General features: G+C 40.3%; 1 protein-coding gene across 2 annotated transcripts in view; it reads right to left on the bottom strand.

Annotated features, from left to right (window-relative positions):
* Positions 1–19,582, bottom strand: part of Col24a1 (collagen type XXIV alpha 1 chain) — a 265,128-nt gene that overhangs the window by 119,281 nt on the left and 126,265 nt on the right. For both annotated transcript variants that reach the window (XM_021158013.2, XM_021158014.2), the window contains exons 25-28: positions 12,345–12,398; positions 8,757–8,810; positions 7,492–7,545; positions 5,335–5,388 (exon numbers count right to left, since the gene is read on the bottom strand). In XM_021158013.2, the coding sequence (XP_021013672.1) occupies positions 5,335–5,388; positions 7,492–7,545; positions 8,757–8,810; positions 12,345–12,398 (216 nt within the window). The remainder of the gene's footprint in view (positions 1–5,334; positions 5,389–7,491; positions 7,546–8,756; positions 8,811–12,344; positions 12,399–19,582) is intronic.

The following is a 19,582-nucleotide window of genomic DNA, read 5'->3' as shown; positions in this document are numbered from 1 at the left end:
TTCTCCTCCCCCTCCCCTTCTCTTCCCTTCCCCCTCCCCTCCCCCTTTCCTTCCCTTTTTCTTTTCCTTTCCTTTCCTTTCCTTTCCTTTCCTTTCCTTTCCTTTCCTTTCCTTTCCTTTCCTTTCCTTTCCTTTCCTTTCCCTGTCTGTCTGTCTGTCTGTCTGTCTGTCTGTCTGTCTGTCTTATCAGTAGCCCTGAGGGATTTATTCTTAAAATGGCTCTAAGTTAACTTAAGAGAACCTGGGTTGTTTGCCTAGGCAGCCTTAAGTTTCATTATTTTGGAATTGTTCTTCTCTCTGCATTTTTAGAAAATGAATGTTCAGGACACTACACTTGCTATGTGTCCACTGGACAGCAGTTACTGGAAGATGGCAGGGGCTCAGAACAGGGACAGAAAGGCACTTGTGGGCAAATCTTCTCAGTATCTACTCAGGAATTACCTGTAGAGAAGAGCCAGCTGCTCTCATACAGCGATAAGTCTCGCTTTCTAAAGCATACGTATCAGACTTAAATTCTACGTGGACACCCACTGTAGAAAAGAGGTAGCTATTGCTGTCCCGACATGTAGTTATGAGTTTCTTCATCATGGAACACAAAGTTATTTAATACTTAATTTATTTTTATGATTTCATAGAAAGAGTAAATAGTTCAAGGGAGAGGTGGTTGTGCAAAGGACCAAGAGAAGTCCACAGGGAGGCAGACCTGGCACATTTATCCCAGGAATGGAGATGCCACTTGGATGTATGAAGTCAGCCCTGTGAGTTATGGGTAGAAGCAGGCAGAGGGACCACGTGGAGAAGAGTGAGGAGAGGAGCCTTAGCCTGACCAGGCTGTCAGCTGCATGCAGGGAAGTGCTGAGAAGACAAAGCCAGGACTCACATTTAAGTAAGTGGGTGATAGGTAAGCAGAAGGTTTCTATACAGCGCAATTGCACAAACTTGAGACCCTGTCAAGTTCTGAGGTGAAGGGGTCCCCGTGTTGGCTCTAATGTTCAGAATTCTATTTTCAAAGCTGTTTGCTACAATAGGCCTCTACAGGCTGGAATCCTGGCTTAAGTGTATTCCCAGGTTCACTCAAGGGTTTGGAGGGAGCATGAACACCCCAGGAGGCCCATGAGGATCTCCCTATTAAAGCAAAATTTATATAAAATATTTGTATAGTGTTTTCCATTAAGACACACTTATGCAAGACTGTTTCACAGTGATTATTGTTGCTGTTGTTGTTATCATGGTCATGGTGGTAAGTCAGGGCCTCTAGCAGGCAGTTCACCATTGAACTTCTGCTGGCCTCTTAAATTTCTTTTCTTTTCTCTTTTTACATTTATGATTTTATTTACCAAGAGATATTTATTTCTATGCTCCCAGTGATAAAGATAACCATGTACAGTGTAAAAATAAAAGCCCCAAGTCAGGAAGTCACATTTAGGTCATAAAGCAAACATAAACATCGGAGGGGTTGAGAGCCCTGTTCTAAGGAAGGCTGGAACTGTCTACGCTTCAGGCAAGAGTGAGCATAGCCTGGCAGTAGAAGAGGTTTCCCTCTGGTGGTAGACATAACCCACAGTGCTGATGAGACAACATAAACTTCAGGACAAGGCCTAAGAGAATTAGACACTCCATGTTACAATAGGCACACAATTTGGCATAATATTTAAAAAGTAACAGCTCGAAAGTGTTTCCTGGATCGCTCATTTTCTGGGTAAAAGCATGCTGCATACACAGAATACCCAGACCTTTTTCTGTGCCGTTAGGAATGTCAAAGCTGGCTGCAGTGAGCTGGAAGAGGGTTCTTACAGCCAGAGTGAGAATTGAACACCTCAACTCCATTGAGGAAAAGCATATTGCATATTTGAAACATAGGTAAATACATTAAGGAGTTAGGCAGACTCACGAGTGAGCAGTTTGCGACATAATGCAATGTGTGTTAGGCTGGGGGCCTTCTATTTCATATAAATACTAAATTAAAAAGAAGAAACTTACAGTCAACTAAACTGTTATCATATACTGCATGCTTGGTTTACTTAGGAAGACCATCATGAGAACCTTGAGCCCATTTCTGTGGCCTCTGTGATAGATTACGACAGGCTGAGTGCCCGTGAATGAAGGAAATAGCCGTGTCCTTAGGACAGATGGACTCAGTGTATTTATATGTTCTTGGAGCCAGAGCTGGATCTTGATATGACCCCTATTAATTTTCAACTCACTCGCATGCCTAACTCATGTGCCAAGCAGCGTTTTTCTGATCCCTGCTTTACACAGCTGGAACCAAGTGATCCACTGAACCAAATCAACACTGTCAGGGCCCTTGGGGAAAGGTCCCTGCTGCAAATGTTTAACAGAGCAGAGGAAAAATCTATATCGCTTAAGATACTTTAGCTATTGCGTAGAACAGATCCTAAATACAAACCCTACCGAAGGCAACTCTACCTTAAAATGACAGACAACCCCTTGAAGGAACCAACTTGCAGAGTGTTTTTCACCATATAGGTGTCACTGTTGGAGAGAAAACTCTAAATTGTTGTGTATTTCTAACATAGTTATTCCTCTACCCCATCCCCATCTTAAGATACCAAATCTGCTAGCTGCCTGCCTCTCTCTACCAATGCTCTAGAGAAAGAGGATGGAATTTAGAGAGAGCTTGTGATCAAGGATGGCTTAATTCCTGCCCATGTCAGTAGGTGAAGCCTGCTTTGCTCCTATCATTTCTCCTGTGGCCAGCTGGGCACAGAGGGAAAGATTGGCAGGTGTCAGCGTCCTTATTATCAGTAATTCTCCAAGTGTCAGCTTGTATGTGAACGGCAATGGCTCAGGCTGAGCTGACTCCTAACCAACTGCCCATCAGGTCAAGCCTCCATCATCTGGGACCAGAGTAGTGAATCTGTCAGCTTAAGTCATGACAACAAACGAAAGGACTTTATGAACTGCACCGAGTAGTTTTAGTATATTAAATAACTTCTCTTTACCTGACTGTTCTCCAGCTAAACATACCAGCTAGGAATAGATTAAGATGTCTAATGTTTAAGATGTTTAATGTTTAAATAGGAAGGGCATTTATATAATAATTTAATATATTTATGACTACCTTTTACTATCTATCTTGTTACTTTTTGCAGTTATGTAAACGGCACAATTATACAATCATCCCACTGCAGGTTAGGAAAATTTTCCTGATACTATTATGGTTACCTTACTCTTTAGATGTTTGTATTGTGGCCTGCTTTAAGTTTCCTTCCCCTTGGTAGATTTTTAGTATTCCATCATATGTCTCAGTTTCAAGACCATAAGTCACAAAATTGGAAAGCCCACTGTGGTGTGAAACCTGAGGGGCAGTTGGAACAGAATCTTCTGGGTTATGAGTTAAGGGTTATATAAACGGTAAGAAATCAGGTTGGGTAGATATACTGTGGGTTGTCAGTAGGCAGAATCTCTCAGGAATGGTCCTACTGCTCGTAGTGTTTGTATGACCGTTTAGAACAGTATAAATCCCAGAACAACCAGGAAAGGTGAATAAGCATTAGACCATTCTGTGTGGGCTCAGAATGTACGTCCCTAAGAGTAGAGTTTCTCTTCAGGGCCCTGTCACACAAAGTAGTGACAGGCGCGCTAGAAGAATCAATTCCCTTAGCCTTTGTGGTTGCACCAGAATATGGACCCAACGTCTTGGAGCCTGACACCTTTCCAACTTACCTCAGCAGGCCAGCTCAATAGTGTGTGTGTGTGTGTGTGTGTGTGTGTGTGTGTGTATGAGTGCGTGTCCATCCAATGTCTGAGGAGGCCATGAGAGGACACTGTACCTCCTGGAGCTGGAGTTACAGGCAGTTGTGAGCTACTTGACATGGTGCTGGCAACACAACTCTAGTTCTCACGACTGAGCAGCTAGTACTCCCAACAAAGAAGCCATCTTTCCATCCCCATTCAATTAAATTTTTTTTGGTATGGAGTCTACCATTAGTAATATTCTCCTAGTGAAGAAAGACACCTTCCTCCCCTAACAAGGTTTCCTTTTGTAGAAACTCCTGAGGGGAAAGGGTTTAAAATTGTGTGGCACCATTTGAAGAGAGTCAGGAAACCATATCTGGAAAATGATGAAAAGGCTTGGGGATATGAGGGCGAGGGCAGCGTGACACGTCAGGACAGCAGGAAGCTACTCGTGGTCCCAGGGAAGTTAGGAAACTGCAACAGGATTCATGAGATCATCCAAGTGGTTCAGCATGTACTAAGGTTAGGGACATGGATTTGCCTCAGAATCACTGAGACCTAAATCATTTAACTAACCAAAGACTTAACCTAACTAGACTTTAACTAACCAAAATAAGTCTTTATTTTGAATCCACCTGCCACAAGCTGTTGTGCTTTCTCATTATGACTCACACCAGACTGAATACACACCTCTGACCTCACCAAGGATCGAGTCCTGGCCAGCGGTAAGCAGCAAACGACACTTAAGAGCACGGATCCCTTCTCTCTTAGCCTTAAATCTATTTAGGCTAAAATGAATCAACTATCACTGATGTTTGTAGATAGGCAATCTAAAAGCCAGGAAGGAAAATGGTTTTTCATAAAATAAATAATCATAAAGACAAAAGTCTCTCCTCAATCTCTCCTAACACACAAGACGTAAAACCAAAGCTGCTCTCCGACAGAGTCCTGTGGACTCTCAGTTTTACAACTGGGACACTGCAGTGCTTTCATCTTTATTATTTTTCAACTTTAAAAGTCTTCGTTAGTCAGAGACCATCTTTTAGAATTAAAAAATGCTGCCCCTAAAGGCACACACTCAGATGAGGAAAAGTATCGCTTATTATTCCATGCAGCATCAGATAAACATTGGCTTTGGTGTAAGATATATCAGGGCCTGGATACAGGCTGAGATATTTCTCTGTCTCTAAGGATCATATTCCTTGGGTCCTGGTTATAATTCCTTGGATATACAGTGCCGTGCCTTCTTACAACGTCTCTGAGTACCAAACAAGACAATATACATAAAGTATATGTGACAGGCATACAAGTGGTAGTCTGATGCTTTTTAAAAAAGTGTTAATGCTTAAGAGACCACTTGGTAGATAAATATTCTTTTTCACGTCTTCCCCATATTAATTATTAAATAAAAATAATTGTAATACCTTTGATTATTAGTTATGTAACTATAATACATAGTTATATTAGTTGTTTTAGTAGTTATATTTCAATTGCTATAGGCGGTTCATCTAACAGAATAAAAACAGCAAAATCCAACATGTGAGTATGACTCTAGACTGCGTAGAGCTGACTTTGTCAAACACAGCACTATGAGGTGACTTTTTTGAGGTTAGCATACTTTTTTTTGTTACTTACTCTTTGTCCTTTAGGACCCGGACTCCCAGGTGCGCCTCTTGCCCCAACAAGACCCTACATGTTGAAAATTTAAAAACTCAGATATCAAATTCATAACATTGTTTCTAGAATAGTATCTGTACTTTCTTATGTGACATTTATTTTAATTGATGGATTTTTAAAACTGAAATTTGTTTATCTCCCTTGAAATACGTTTTAATTAATCAATACCGTGTGTTGCTTCCCTACAAATAAATGTTAATTAATATATACCATGTGTCCCTACCCAGTGTTCTGCTGTCAAAATATTTCACTCTTTGGATAAATGCCTTTTATGGGTGAAATGAATTGGAAGGGTTTAATATTCACGGGACAAATAGTGCTCAGGAAGAATGCTCAAAGGAAATGTGAAGGAGAGGTCCTCTTAGCTAGCTGAACCAGCCTAATATCCCTGCTCCATCAAAGAAGCAATAGCTATTACTGTTACAATTTCTTTGCTATTTAAATATATCTGTATAACCCCGTGTATAAAATTTGTATATTTTCTGAACCCATGAGTAATATCATAAGTGATTTTAAATTAATGTATCAAGCTGGGTGTGGTGGTGCACACCTTTAATCCCAGCATTTGGGATTAAAGGCAGAAGCAGGTGGATTTCTGAGTTCGAGGCCAGCCTGGTCTACAGAGTGAGTTCCAGGACAGCCAGGGCTATACAGAGAAACCCTGTCTCAAACCCCCACCCCAAAAAAAGTATCAAAAATGGAAATTAGGTTGCTACTTTAAAGTCAAGTTTAATGATGTCTTAAAGTCTCCTTTAAAGAGTTACTAGAGTATAGCACAAATTTATGGCTACATATATAAATGTATAGGAGATTTTTGACAATATGACCATTTAGCCAAACAATAAAGTAAATCCCTCAGTAGGGCATGTGATCTTCACAGCTTTGGGTTTTTGATCAGGTTTATAATACCAGACGTGAATGTCTTCCTGACAGGAGACCTCAAGTACAGTCAGAAAGCAGTCGGTTCCCCCAAACCACGGCACCACAATGGCACCAGTGGGTACAGCTTGCCTGGTAGGTTGGCAATACATCCTGCAAAGCCTAGACTTGGTTAAGATCTTTGATTCTTTTCTCCATCAGCAACCCACACAGCACCTTCAAACACTATGGAAGCAAGCCAGCAGGGACTTTCTGGTCAATCTGAGATTGATGTTCTGGGTCCTGCAGCCAAAGCTCGCGTGTCGCCTTCAGCTCCCCGGTCTTTCCTTTTTGTCACTGTGAGTAATGACAGTGGCAATGCCCTGTGTTGTTTCCGTGCCTTTGGGATCCTCCTGACCACACACTCAGAGAGAGATATTCTAATCCCAGCACCGAGATTTTAACAACCCTTGTCTTCTCTTTAGTTATAAACTTTATATAGATAAAAATGGGCCAAGTTTTGGGTCTTGAGTTAACTCATCCTTTTCTGTGAGTGAAGAGACGGGCAACTCTGCTCTGGTGTTTGTTTGTTTGTTTTGTTTTAGACGTCAACAGTATGTGTATGGATATACTAGGAAATCAGCCTCCTTTATAGAATGGAAGCATCATGAGACATAACATAAACAATTTCTGTGAAGAGAAATTCGGTGCAGATACCACAGGGGCTGAACTTCTTCAGATTCATGTCCACAGTAACTGTCAAATCCTGATAAGTGAATGTTTTCTCTCTAGGGGCAAGATTTAATTATCTTTCTGAAAACAGCAGATGGAATAGATTCAAAATTCAAGTGCTGCTTATCAAAAGCACATTTCCTATGAATTTTAACTGTTTGTTTGAGAGTATTTGCAAAATTAAAAAAAAAACATTTTAAAATAACTCCTCGTGTTTTGTTAATTCCTTGGCTTTCAGCTGTATTTTGGTTACTGATTCTATTTTTCTTATAAAAGGAGGATTAAATTTTTTCTTTTTTCTTTTAGGCGAGAGAACTGAAATTGGTTGCTATACATAGTAGGGCCAAGGAAGCTCACAATACCAAGAAATATTTCAGAAAGTTCATATGGTTTAGGAGAGGTGCAAACTCCATTATCTTATACATAAATTATTTAAATGAGACTCAAAAAGATAGTACAACAAGGCGATGAATTTAAATTAAAGTGGACATTCAAGAAAGGACCGCAAGTCTGCTTTATACTTACAGGTAATCCAAGTGGGCCCATGGGCCCTGGAGCCCCAGGAGGACCTGGGTAGCCCTAAGATTAAAATGAAATATAAAACATATAATTAACCATTTTCCTTTAAGAAAAAAAACCCCACAGTAAACCACAAATGGCAACAAAAACAACAGTTCGACAAGATGACCCTTTTCTACCTAAGGTACATGAGACCATAGGAAACGCTGTGTAGTAGGGTCACAGAAATTGAACATGCGTTTCCACAGAAGCTGCCTGTCAGTTATTAGGTCTTTGCTTTAAAAAGATAGTCTTAGGTGGCACCATGTGTTATAATACCTCGGGATCTCCTTCATTTCCTCTTTCTGTGTGTGATGACATCTTATGTGTGGACTATGCTCTGTGATGATACTAATTATGGCTTATGAACTTTTCCAAGAGGTTGGTAAGTCCCATGATGAAGGAAGGTAGATGCAATTAATCCATCAACTTTTAGAAAGAACACATTCATTATGGCACTAACACTAATTCTGAAGATGTCTTAGCAGGGAAAGATTCTTGAATCAATTGGTTTATGAATAAGTTAGGTTAACTACCTGCCCCCCACTAGAAATTGCTAAAAAAAATCTTGTGGTGCTTGTCTGATAATACAGAAATTAAAAATAAAGAGTAAAAGATGGGATGAGCTTGTAGATAGTGTTACATGCCACCTTTATTCTATATTTTCTGAAAGGGGGTGCTCGAGAACTGATACTGGTCATCCTTTAAATTTCCCATAACACTTACTAGCTAATTAATAAACTAAAAATACAACCCAGATATAAAACATCAGTTGTCATTATCTTGAGGATATAAAAGAATAAGACATTTTTTGGTGCTGAAATTCTTATGTGCCAAAATCTACCTCATAGCCAAAAGACCTATCCCATGGCCAAAAACTGGTTTACTACTAGAGTAGTTGAGAACATATGTAATAAAAACTTTATTTGCACAAGAACATGCAGACTTTTCAGTTGAATTTTCTTTTTAATCCACTGTGGCTCATGTATTATTCTCCCCAAACTGTAGAATATTTTTCACTAAGGTAGTTTATTTTTATGCTTTATTATGGATTTGTTATCATAGAACATCATTCTCGGATATAAAACAGCTAAAAAGAAAAGTTCCATGGAACTCTATAATACAATAACATTTTTATTAAAATACCTGTCAGTGCAGGTCTACCCCAGCAGGCCTTAGCGTTGTTATTAGGTGTGTTGGAAGCAGAGTGTTTTAGATCCTTGAATGCTTACCATGACACCTTTTTCCCCCTGGGGACCAAGCGGGCCTGGACTTCCACGTTCTCCCTTGTGAAACAATAAGGAGAGAAGGCATCACTGAGTGGTGTTAGTGATGGATGCGTTAAGGCTACGGAAGGGAACCACAACCATAACTTGCATGCACATCCCGCCTTCACCATCAACACCTCTGAAACGTACAGAGCTTGCATTTTAACCCCATGCCTGCAAATTTCCCAAAACAATGACGTTCTCTGCTTTACAGTCTTATTGAAGTGAAGATAGAAACTATGGAAAAACCAAGATCTTCTAAAAAGCACATAGCCTGTAATGTTTTGTAAGTGAGAATTCTAATGAGTTACTACAAGAGACTGCAGAGTGGGAAATTCCTAAAAACATCAAGCAAATTGGAAAAAGAGGTCATCTCTAGAACAATGGAAGAAATTACTTCCTTGGACTGTGGGCCCCAGTGAACATCTGCAGCTCTCATTCTGGAGGGTTGTAGGACTCTAGTCTTCAATAGGAAGTTAAAAGTAATGTAATCACGTTAAAATTCCTCCTATTGTCTAAGTATCAGCTCATTGAATTATAACTAAATAATTGAATCATTTCTGTACCTTGTCATATTAAAAGTCAATAAGCACATATTAAGAACTTGAATTACATTATAAAGTTAAATTTATATTCTGCTTTCAAGTAACTATAGGTTTGTTATTAGCAGGGATGAAATAATTAGAAAGAAGTTGAATTGTGAACCCTGTAGAGCTTTTGCTCACCCCAGGGAGGAGTAGAGATGGATGCAGACATTTTCTAAGAGGGTGGACGTTAATAGAGTCCAACCCTTTGTCCATGAATAAAAGTCTGGGATGAGAGAGTAAACTGGATCAGGTAAGTTATGAGACTGAATGTAGCACAGGTGCCTAATAAATGAGTTGGGGGAAAGAAAAGAGTGAACTGGACGCTAATTCTTCTGATTCAAAATTGCTTCCAAAGAGGTTTAAAGGCGGGGTTACAGAGCTTCCACACTGGCCACTTCACACTTGCTTTTCAGGCTACATCTTTATAACCAGAAGGGCATCCTACGCTCTAAAAGTTAGAAACAAACATGTAACTAGCTTTATGTCAACAGATTTAAGAGATTCGCTAGAGGTACTATGTTATACTTTTGAGTAAATCTTCCCTTTACCAGCATAGATGAATTGTACAGAGTAATAATTTCCATTTTTCTATTTCCAAAGTACACCTAGCACACCGTGATCACGTGTACATACTCTCTTACTGTTTCCATGTCTCCTCCTCTCTTTCCTTCTACAACCCCAATGGTCTCCCTCTTATGTTGACTAGATTCCACATGTGAGAGAAACCATGAAATGGTTTCCTTTCAAGCCTGGTTTATTTCCCTTAATGTCATGATCTCCATCTCCAGCAATTACTTGTAATGGGATAGAATTTCGTTCTTTTCATGTCTACTTGGGGCTCTAAATGTCTCTTGGATGTCAGTTCTTTCCCTACATTTGGAATATTTTTCTGCACAGCCTCAGCAAGTAGGTTCCATGTGCCTTTAGTTCACAGATACGATCTTTTTCTACATTGAGAATTCTTAGTTTTCACCTCATGATCATGTCCCAGAGTTCTTGAAAGTCATGGTCATGACTTCCTTTTCTTTCTTTCCTCTTTTTTCTTTCCAAATGTAATCATTCCTTAACCATATCACCAATCTGTGAAAACCTTTCTTCTACTTAATACAGTTTAATGATAATATTGTCCACAATTTAAAATTTTGATTTATGGTGACTTTCATTTCCAAAATTCCTGTCTTTCCCCTTCAGAATCTGTTTATTTACTAAATTTCTCATTTTTCTTACTAAATTTCTTCTCTAAATCTTGATTTGACTTTCTTATCCCATTTGCCTGTTTGTTTGACTCCTCTCTGAGGTCACTGGTCCTTTTTTAAAGTAAACTTTTGAATGCTTGGCTTAGTCTTTCAGCCTCTTCATTATTTTTGGACTCAGCTATTGAGGGCTTGCTACCTTTGTGGGAGTCATACTGCCTTCCTTTCCATTTTTCTTGTGTTTCTATGTAAATATTTTTGCATTTGTTGGGATATCCCTTCTGGTTTTATGTAAAAGTGTTCTTAGGCGGTGATTTTATCTTGAGCTCTCAATCTCCATCTCTACTCAGAAGAGAGGAAGCAGACCACAAAAGAACAATTAAAAGACAAATCAGATATTTAAACACAACAGAAAAACCAACTAGAAATATCAACTATATTCCCTTAAGGAGAGAAAAGAAAGGAGCTAAGATACTTAGGCTCCAAGTCCTGACAGTATTAACGATGCTATGGTGTGCTTACAGACAGGAGCCTAGCATGGCTGCCCTCATAGAGCCCCAACAAGCAGCTGACTGAGCTGCTTACACCCAAACATTGGACTGAAGTCGGGGACCCCTGGGCTTGAATTAGGGAAAGGCTGGAAGAAGTTGAGGAAGAGGGTGACCCCATAGGAAGACCAGCAGTCTCAACTAACACAGACCCCTGAGATCTCCCAGACACTGAACCACCAGGCAGCATACACCAGTTGATGTGAGGTCCCTGACACTTAGAGAGCAGAAGACTGCCTGGTCTGGCCTCAGTGAGAGAAGATGCACCTAACTCTTGAGAGACTAAGTATCTTGAGGCCCCAGGGAGTGAGGAGGTCTGGTGGGGTGTTAGATGTGTGTGTGTGTGTGTGTGTGTCATCCTCTTGGAGAAGGGGGAAGAAGAATGGGATGAGGAACTGTCAGAGGGCAGAATGGGAGGGGGAATAACTGGATTGTAAAAAAAGATTAAAGATAATTTAAAGAGGATAAGATAAGAACTGAAAAGCTACTCAAGCTAAAAGTGTTAAAGATTAAGTAATAAAATGACAGGGAATGGAGTGAACAATCGATATTGAAAAGAAAAAAAGATGGGTGTTGACTGCAGAAGAAAAGGTGGTCTGAGTAATCACAATAAAAGAAATACAGGGCAAAGCAAACATTCGGAGAGAAAACAAGACCAATCAGGGTTTCCTCCTTGCTGAGGAGGCAGAGGATGGAGATGCTCTGCTCTCTCCTAGACTCATCCTTGGTATTGGGAACAGGAGGGTACTGAGTGCTGTGCTTTCTGTAGTTCAACAGATCAGACCAGGGAAGTTTGAGCCAGCCTCACTGGACTTTTTCCACTGGGCTTGATGTCTACTGTGACTGCCGCTGGGTTGATTGCTGTTGGGATACAGGCTCAGCAATACAAGAAAGCAGAAACCTCCTTCAGGTTGTCCCTGCTACATGAGCCTGTTGGCCACCACATTGGATGGTCCCTCATGGCAAGGAACTCCGTCTGTGCAACCACAAGCACTGGGAATGCCCAAGCTGCTGCTGTGTTTTCACCAAGTGTTTTCTTGGACCCCGATGCTTTGTTGTAGATACGTGGACACACAGAAAAGAGATTACTGTCTCTAATCCTCCATTCTCTAGTCTCCTATTAGGGTGACAAGTGCCCTTTGATCAATCACCATAAAAAGCCATATGGAAGATTAAAGTTAGCCTTCAGTTCTTAATAAGAAACAAAATAACAAAATGGGTTACCTTCTCACCAATGCTTCCGGTTATCCCTACTTCTCCAGGTAAACCAACGGGTCCCTTGTAAGAAAAGAAATAACAGAAAAGAGCATTACATCGCTCTTAGAGCATCCTGGTTTTAAATCACCTATAATTACTACTTACATCTACTTCATCTTAATTTTATTTGGAGGCAAATCCTTCGTAGAATAGGTACATAGCCTATGACTCCTTGTTAGAATTAATTTATTCCGTCAGTCAAAAATACCTAAATCAAATCTTAATACACAACAGATACTTTGTTGGGAGATGTGGTAGTCTCTGTCCTTATAAACTAATAAACAACAAGATGTTATAAAATATTTACAACTTCCATATCTACTTGTTAGAGACATGTTAGCATATAACTTTTGTGACTAGCTTCTTTGAAAGAATCTTCATGCCCACTTGTATTCATTTCTTTGTTCAGTTATACAAGGTCTTGATATCTATTCTGAGCAGTACTGGTGGCTGAGGTAAGACAGATTCAGGCCCTGTCTTAACGTCACAGTTAGCTCCACCTGACAATCTGATACAACCCACAGTCCCTTGGGCAGAGGAAACTTCAGTTGAGAAATTACTTCAATCAGCTTGGCCTATGGGCATGTCTGTGGGATCATTCTCTTAGCTGTTAATTGATGCAGTAGGATGGGTGGGTCTGGGTGGTATAAGAAAGTAGGCTGAGCAAGACCAAACATCCAAGCCAGTAAGCAGTGTGTCTCCATGGTTACTGCTTCAGACTCCTGCCTTGGCTTACTTTGGTGGTGGGACTAAAACCTGTGTGTTAAATAAACTCTATCCTTTCCAACTTGCTTTTGGTCATGGTTTTATGGCTGTAACAAATCAAGCTAGAAACACTTGGCAGATCAAAAGATCTGGTACCACAGAAGGGAAACCTTTACTAATTACAGGTATGACCTAAGCTCATGAAGGAAGTAACCGTGATGATAGAGAATGAAAGAGAAGGCATTTTAGCAAGGAGAGTCTGGGGAGGGCTGAAGCCAGGCAATCTGTAACTTGATTAGGAAGAGGTCAGCCAGAAAAATGAAGAAGGAAGACCGGGATTTGAGCTAGTGCACAGCCTGAGTAAGGGACACAGTTGTGAGGACAGAGGGAAGAAAGCCACCAGTAATGGCATTCTGAAGGAACATGACTTGGGTTTTCTCTGTGTTTGTATTTGTGCATATTTATTCTTTCTTCTTTAATGGATATAAGGAGCAAAAAGCAATAAGCATTAGAACAGGAAGACATTATAGGTCTTTCTTACATTGTAAGGGAGTAGGAACTTTTTACCTTTACTTAACGACACATGAAATGTCTTCAATGTCTACCAGGTATAAATCCGGCTTAGATAGCTTTTTATATAATATATATTTACACATACAAAGCTGTAAATCATGATCAATGGGTGACTGAGCAGAATCTAACTTAATATGTAATATGACTTTTATCCACAGATTCACATTCGTATCTGTACCAGTAGCTGATTGGTTATCATGTGATCTTGGATACAATAACATGTATTAGGTAGTATGTGTGTATGTGTTTGTGTGTGTGTGTGTGTGTGTGTGAGTGTGTCTATGTGTGTGTGAGTGTGAGCATGTGCCTGTGTGTATGTGTGTGTGTATGTGAGCATGATTTTATTATTAAAGCCACTAACTTTGGTGGTGTTATCAGGATCTCCTTTTACAGTTGAGCTAGCTAAGTTAAGAAAAGATGTTCAAATGGCTTGGGTAAGCTTAGGTAAACACCAAGTGCTTAAAATGTGACTCTTCTAATATTGAACACTTTATTTTTACATTCTTCAATAATGGGCTTTTTTTTTTTTTTTGGTCTTTTCTATTTGGACCTTCATTCCATCTGTCTGGGGTCTCATCATCATCACAAGACGTAAGAGGAACCTGGAATTTTGTTTCTGTCCATATAGTGACTCAGTCATCTCTCTCTCTCTCTCTCTCTCTCTCTCTCTCTCTCTCTCTCTCACACACACACACACACACACACACACATATACACGCACACAAATGTCTTTTCTTAAGTTAGCTATCTCATCTTTAAAAGGAGAATACTGATAACACTACCAAAGTGAGCGGTTGTGGTGATGAAATCATATGTGTGTGTGTGTGTTTATATGTAAACACACACACACACAAATACATAAAATGTCACTGCCCACTATTGTTTTGTGGTACCATGCTTAGGTATAGCTTACTTCTATTTTATGTCATTTCTCATATTCTGTTTTTCTTTTTCTTCTCCTTTCACCCATTTCTCTCACTCAACTTTTTTCCAAAGCTTTTCCTAGCTGCCTTCGATTGTCCTCGTCAAAACAAGTGAGCCGTGAGGGGCTTTAGTGAGTCCTAGCAAATCTGAAACCCGCAGGCTTTAGATCCCCTTGCTCTTTAGGTGTGTGTTACTATTTAATATGAAACTACCTACATATTCGGCAATAACAGAAAAATCCATTTGACTTGAAATCTATCAAATTTGGTTAAATTTAACATGCAACTGATGGCCTATGTTTTTATATTTCTAAAGAGAAAAAACATCCAGCAAGCATCAGCAATTTGTCAATAACTTTAAGAAATACTCCATTTTCAAATATTAGCATGTTAACACAGCATGCTAGGTTGAGTTATTCAAAAGTATTCACTGCTTAATTCTGTAGAACAATTACACACGCCCTGCGCAGTCGCTGTGAGGCTTGCTATGGATCTTACAGTGACAATCAGTGTGGGAAGAAAATTGTCACCCATCCTCCTAATTCTCTGTGTGACTTACTCAGAACAAAGAGAAAAGGTGGGGACATGGTACTCATCATGGTGCTTTGTAGCGGCCACAAAACTAGCCATGACTCAGTGAGGCTCGTGGTGAGCCTGGGCCTTAAAACACAGGTGACATGGAACAGACAGGCAGCTCACAGTGGGTAGAGAGAAAGTGAGAAAGAAAGCTTTGTTATTGCAAGCCACAGATATTTTCAAGCTACTCTGACTGAGGCAGGTACGTCTGAAAACTTGTAATATACGGCACTAGTTTACATGAATAATAACTAGATCTCACAGCTTCCTACCCCTTGTGACAACAGTCCCAAGGGAGTGGGAACACTTCAATTAAAAAGCCTGACTTTCTCAATTGCCTTAGGAACATGGGTAATGATAGCTTTGCATCATGTTGTAACACTCGATATTGTGTTTATTTTGATCCAGTGGCTAATATTTTCCTAACGAGACAATGGATTAAAAAGACATATGAATTGACATAAAAATTGGAAAATTTGAAACTAACTCAGATTGTTTCATGGTTGTCTCACAGAAATGGTTGCAATTACCAGAAGAGTGCAGCACACACACTACTAACATCAGGACAGTTACCATCCACAGGAGTGATAAAATGAACAAGGAGAGGATCCTAATGAAGATTATTCAGAGGTGAAAAGAGATGCAGAAAGAAATCCATGGAACATGGTTTCAAAGGAAGAAAAAATCACCCGTAAGGAAAAACTCTGAGAGAGTGATGTGATGTGACAATGTAGGGTCAGTGGTGACCTCCAAGAACAACTTCAGTAGTTCCTGCATGTTTGGACAAGGCTGCTGAAGGGTTAACAGCGTCCACGTGAAGGAAGCATGGAGAACAGCTTGTATAGCTGCCATTCTTACGGAGTTTGGCAGCCGAGAGGAGACACAATTACCGTTGGAAACCATGGTTTGCAAAATTATTCTATTGAGAACATGACTTCTGCTCGGCCAGCCAAGTAAAAGAAAGTTCATGTACGGCAGAAGTCCGCGTCGGAACAGAAAGCAATGATGCCTAAGGTACATTTTCCCTCTGTGGCACAGAATGGTTCTTTTTAAACAACATGATATTGGAGCCTAATCCATCATAAGTGGTTGGGACCAATGCATTTGTAACGGTAAGACAATGCTGCTGGGTTTACTGTCCCCCCATGGGCTAACTCATAGCCAGCTCCTCCATTGCTAGTCAGTCCCCTTGCCCTGGAAACTCATTGCAAGCCAAAAACTCATGCTGGGGTGTGCATCAGCCAATGACTCCTATGTCCCCCACTCCTCCTTCTCCTCCCCGTCCTCCTATTACTTCTACTGCTCTTATTACTGTTGTTGTTGTTGTTCCTCCCTCTCTCTTCCCCTTCCCTTCTTCTTTTCTTCTCCCTCTTCCTCCTCTTCTCCTCCTCTCCCTCCTTCTCCTCTTCCTCCTCTTCCTTCTTCTCCTCCTCTCCTTCTTCTCTTTCCTCCTCCTTTCCCTCTTCCTCCTCATCCCCTCCTCCTCCTTCAAATTACAAATTCTTCCCAAAAGGACAGACTACAGTGCCCTGACTAGTTTTCATGATCATCCGTGAAACAGACATCCCCCATAGAAGTAAGATCTAGGGCAAGATACAACTCAGAACCAGAAACAAATATATTTTTAATTTTAAAGTGCTCAAAAGCCAGTTGGGTATGTATACATGGGCACAATCCCCATTCATTTAAGTACCAGTGGATGCTAGTATATTAAAATGAAAAATTCCTGGTCTTGTTCCTTTCTATTCATTCTTTTTAATTTTAAAAAAATAAGTGCTGGGAGAACTGGATATCCACAAACAAGAATGAGACTGGACTCCCATCTCACATTCTGTGTAAGAGTCACCTCCAAATGGATGGCCTTCTTTGAGACCCAGAGTTTGGTAACTGTTCTAGGAAAAAGTAGGGGAAACATCTCAGGCACAGGCACAGGCAAAGACCTTCCGAACAGGACTCTGGCTGCTCAGGAGATAGTGTCAGCCATTGACAAATGGAAATTTATGAAATTAAGATGTTTCTGTACTGCAGGGGAGATGGCTAACTGAGATTTAGCTTACAGAACGAGAGAAACAATGAGTAATGCTGTCCATCTTTAGAGATTCCATGCTGTTGACTTAGTTCTCACATCACATAGTCTCCCCCAACGTAAATGGATTAAAATAAGAAACACTTACTGGGCCGCCATTTCTGTACGTCAGAAACTATGGGATGGCTGCGGCTTCCATGGGCAGCTCTGGTTCAGGTCTCTGACATAATCGATGTCAGACTGGGACTAGCAAATTTGCACTTAAGAAGGATGCGGACCAGAGGCCTCACAGCCTTGCCATACAGAACCTCTTTAGGGGCCAATCACGTGAAGTTTGTCTCACCACAGAGCAAGTGATTCCAGATAGAAAGTGGGCAAGGTATACAGTACCATGCCTCTTATGCCCTACTTACACACTGTCATGATACCCACATCACACTCATTAACAGTGTATAAGTGCAGCCTATATTCCTCTCTCTCTCTCTCTCCTTGCCCCCTTTCTCTCTTACATGTCCATGATCAAACACACATTGAGGTCAAACACCACTTTGGCTAGGCTGGCTGCCCAGTGAGCTCCCAGGATTCCCGTGATCCAGTGCTGGGTAGGGCAAGCATAGTCATACTCAGATTTTTATTTTTACCTGGTGCCAGGAATTTGAATTTAGGTCCTTCTGAAATCACAGCTAGTACTGCTACCTACTGAGCCATCACCCCAGCCTCAAGATCCTCCACCCTAAATGATGGAAATTAGAGAGCTCTTCTTTAAGGGAAGAGTAGCAAAGAAATTATAAAATATATTTTTAAAGTCATAATGACTAAAGTCTATTGTTAGCTAGCTTTGATAATGTATTAGAGCTTTGATTCTAATTGTTTACTTTCTGTAGTTTTTAAAAAGTCACATAGGAACCTCTAAATTGTTAAAAAGATGCATACTTTTCTACAGATGAGACATGTAAAGTTTTATTAACTGAGTATCTATTATGTTTAAGGTGCCATACCAATCATTTTGGAATTAATGACCACCAAGGTTAAGCAGAGAACAAAATCTGCCCATAGAGAAAATGGTTCAGAATTCGAGCAAAGTCAGGAGTCAGCAGGCACGATGCTTGCATATCTTTGACATTTTCCCTGGAACACAGCCATGTCTACTTGCTTATCAGCCCTACATGATGCATTTGCATGCTGTAAGGAGAACCTAGTGTAAAACCAGAGCGTATGTCTGGTGAAGTTCCAATCTGTTCCGTTGTGTATTTAATGGATACAAAGCAGTTGTGGAAGCCATCTTGTTCACTGTTAGGAATTACCAACAGCACATGCCGTTTGGGGAAGAACGTTCATCAAGTCCTTTCTAGGCACCGATTCTACACACAACACACAGGGAGGAATACGACAAAGCCTTCAGCTAGTCCATGCTCGGCTTGGGAACTAGAAACCCGAGTAATAATTGAAAACATTTCACGTTTTTTGCAAAGTAGGATATGTAATGGTCTATTTAAAGATTTTGTTAACTAAAGCCAAAATGAGGAGGGCCAAAAAGCCTGATGTGGAATAAATCGACTTTTAGAAGCAAGAAGAAATATTATTTTTCCTCCCAAAGTCAGTAAAACTTTAGAGTGTTCTACTTCTGTTTTTTTAAGTAACCACATCCTACTGATTCATTCGAAGAGCAATGTGAAATTAGAATGTTTCCTACTTGAAAAAGGTGCTATAAAACCTTTACAGAAGGTCCCTATACTTAACAATTATCTTCAAAAGTCACTGTGTCTTACACAGTGTTTGAATGCCTCAGAAGAGTTCAAATCTTCAACATGTAAACAACTGTGTAACAGGATAGAGGATGGCAGACCCTGGAGACTCTGAATTTTACTACACACACAGTGTAGAAAGCAAATTCCCTGGAACTCCCTTCTGTTGCGTTTGCTTTACTCTTAGCTTCACTATGTTCTATCAGTGGGTTTTGCTTTCCTTTCAAAGCTACGCAAAGGATCGAAGCTATCTCATCATGATAAGTGTAGACTTTACCCACTGTAGAAAACCACTGATATTTTTTAACCTTGTTTCAAGCGACAACTTTGTATATCAATGTGATATGGACTTTTGATGACTGGAGGAGCAAAGGTTGAGCCACACATGAAAAAAAAAATCTCCATTTTCAAGCACTAAATGAGACAGGTGTTCTCACAGGATCTGTTTCCCTGCACTATGTCCTCACAGTCACGCCATTTTCTAAGAAGATGGCCACACAATCAGTTGTCGAGGGGTAGATAAGAAAGAACATGCCGTCTAGCTGAGGAATTACTGTAGAATTACTCTCTTCTCTTCTCTTCTCTTCTCTTCTCTTCTCTTCTCTTCTCTTCTCTTCTCTTCTCTTCTCTTCTCCTCCCCTCCCCTCCCCTCCCCTC

This window comes from Mus caroli, chromosome 3 (genome assembly GCF_900094665.2).
Source record: "Mus caroli chromosome 3, CAROLI_EIJ_v1.1, whole genome shotgun sequence".
NCBI classification, from domain to species: Eukaryota; Metazoa; Chordata; class Mammalia; order Rodentia; family Muridae; genus Mus; species Mus caroli.
Note: the sequence above shows the minus strand (reverse complement) of the source record. Positions and strands in the feature narration are given on the sequence as shown.